General features: G+C 53.7%; 1 protein-coding gene across 4 annotated transcripts in view; it reads right to left on the bottom strand.

Annotated features, from left to right (window-relative positions):
* The window catches only part of cdc42bpb (CDC42 binding protein kinase beta (DMPK-like)), a 27313-nt gene that overhangs the window by 3493 nt on the left and 21320 nt on the right, over positions 1-2500 (bottom strand). For 2 of the 4 annotated variants that reach the window (XM_079364836.1, XM_079364837.1), the window contains 7 exons: positions 2263-2500; positions 1828-2182; positions 1605-1702; positions 1430-1514; positions 408-525; positions 209-326; positions 1-31 (listed from right to left, as the gene is read on the bottom strand). The exon at positions 1-31 is cut by the window's left edge and continues 197 nt beyond it; the exon at positions 2263-2500 is cut by the window's right edge and continues 4 nt beyond it. In XM_079364836.1, the coding sequence (XP_079220962.1) occupies positions 1-31; positions 209-326; positions 408-525; positions 1430-1514; positions 1605-1702; positions 1828-2182; positions 2263-2500 (1043 nt within the window). The remainder of the gene's footprint in view (positions 32-208; positions 327-407; positions 526-1429; positions 1515-1604; positions 1703-1827; positions 2183-2262) is intronic. The other 2 variants (XM_079364838.1, XM_079364839.1) reach the window with 1 other exon arrangement.

Here is a 2500-nt window from a genome sequence, read left to right as displayed (position 1 = left end):
GGGAGGGGGTGAAGGAGGTGACATCACCAACCTTAACATCAGGCAGGAAGAGGAGGGGTGAGGGAGGTGAGACAGGGGAGGGAGGAGGAGAGAAGAGAGGAGGAGTCAGTGTGATGAACCGAGCAGTTTGGGGGGAGGATGGGGAAGGAGGTGGGAGGAGAACATGCCGGCAGGAGGAGGAGGAGGAGGTGAAGTGAGGAGGAGTTACCAGAGGGAGGTCCATGAGGACCTGCATGCCGTCTCCTGGTCCCATGTGGGCCACGTGGTTGAAGTTTGTAGGATTAGAGATCAGCTTAGACCTGAGCTCTGGATCCCTCAGCATCTCCCTGCACACAGGTTAATAACACGTTAACTACACGCTAACAACATGTTTATTACACACTATGTTCATCAAAGCACAGGATCACCTCCTCTGCTGAAGACGCTCCTCCTCAGGAACCTTAAAGAGGAACTTCCGCTTGCTGCGAGTTCGAACCATCAACTTCCTGCTGTGGTCTGACGTGTCGGGGATGGTGAGGTCTCCCTCTGAGGACACAGGTGGACAGGTAGAGACAGGTGGACAGGTAGAGACAGGTGGACAGGTAGAGACAGGTGGAGACAGGTGGACAGGTAGAGACAGGTGGACAGGTAGAGACAGGTGGACAGGTAGAGACAGGTGGACAGGTGGAGACAGGTGGACAGGTAGAGACAGGTGGACAGGTAGAGACAGGTGGACAGGTGGAGACAGGTGGACAGGTAGAGACAGGTGGACAGGTAGAGACAGACACAGTCAGGTTTCTGAGAGTAGAAGTTGTGTTACAGGTTTAATTGGCTTCAGGTGTTACAGGCTTCAATCTGATTGGACTAAGTGTGAATAAACAGAAGAGTATGTTATGGTGTGATTGTGTCCAGGTGTGACTGTGTCCAGGTGTGACTGAGTCCAGGTGTGATTTTGTCTGATTGTGTCCAGGTGTGATTGTGTCCAGGTGTGATTGTGTCCAGGTGTGACTGTGTGTGATTGTATCCAGGTGTGATTGTGTCCAGGTGTGACTGTGTGTGATTGTATCCAGGTGTGATTGTATCCAGGTGTGATTGTGTGTGATTGTATCCAGGTGTGATTGTGTGTGATTGTGTCCAGGTGTGATTGTATCCAGGTGTGATTGTGTCCAGGTGTGATTGTGTGTGATTGTATCCAGGTGTGATTGTATCCAGGTGTGATTGTGTGTGATTGTATCCAGGTGTGATTGTGTCCAGGTGTGATTGTGTGTGATTGTGTCCAGGTGTGATTGTGTCCAGGTGTGATTGTGTCCAGGTGTGACTGTGTCCAGGTGTGATTGTGTGTGATTGTATCCAGGTGTGATTGTATCCAGGTGTGATTGTGTCCAGGTGTGACTGTGTCCAGGTGTGATTGTGTCCAGGTGTGATTGTGTCCAGGTGTGAGGGTTGTTACCTGATGAGCTGTTGCTGAAGTAAATCAGACGAGGAGGTTCTGAACTCAGCAGGTTTAACGTCCCCTCGAGGTTCAGAGGTCGGATCTGAGGACACATTCATCTCTTAAATGTCATTGGCTGTTTGCTGAGCTGTGATTGGACGGTTCAGAGCAGCACTTGGTTTGGATTGGTTACCTTGCGGAGGGAGATAGTTTGGACCCACTCTGTGGTGTGAATGTCGAAGACATCGACTCCGTATTCGCTGTAGACCGTCAGGTGGGAGGAGTTAGAGCCTGCAGAGAGACAGGTGTTTAACAACCACGTGCAACCTGCTGCACCTGTCTGCACTCACCTGAGGATCAACTAATCCTATCTAACACCTGACACACGTGTACTACAGGTAACAGGATGAACGTACTGCATGCGACTGGCGTGGCCGGCCACATCAGCTCCTGCGTCCTGGAGCGGCGCCCTCGGTCGTCCACGTAGATGCCGAGCTGGCTGAAGCAGAGCAGCAGTTCGGAGGATCCCACCTCCAGGGCGTGCAGGGCGTCCAGAGGCTGCTGGGAGAGGAAGGCCAGGGACGGGTCCCCGGGACTCACCAGGCTGACGGGGGACGACTCCCCCTGCAGGGCGAGCAGAGCGAAGCCCGAAGGATAACCGACACACAGCCGCTCCCTCACCATCCCCAACCACTGCACCACACCTGGAGCCTGCACCTCCCACAGCTTCTTATAGTGGGGCTTAGCTCGCGTGATCTCGTAACACTGAACCTGCAGGGAGGAGAACCAGAGCCCATCAGAACATGAACAGAACCAGTCCACAGTGAAGGGGCGGGGCTACCATGTCTGACCTGGCGTTTGACTGAAGCCAGCAGGCAGGCGGGGCCTCCGGGCCGGAGCACTCCTGTGGTCAGAGCCTGGCAACCTTTGGTCTCCGTCAGTTTGATATCAAAGGAGGACTCTGCTCCCTCCAGCGCCCCCCAGGGGTGAAGGTGGACATGACGGTTCCTGCCGCAGAGCAGAGCGATCATCTTGTCCTTTGGGATCAAATCGATCTGATAAACCTTCTTACTGTCTGTAGCTCTAACG

Source organism: Symphodus melops (genome assembly GCF_947650265.1).
Source record: "Symphodus melops genome assembly, chromosome: 1".
Lineage (NCBI taxonomy): Eukaryota > Metazoa > Chordata > Actinopteri > Labriformes > Labridae > Symphodus > Symphodus melops.
This window is presented reverse-complemented; position numbering and strand designations above follow the sequence as displayed.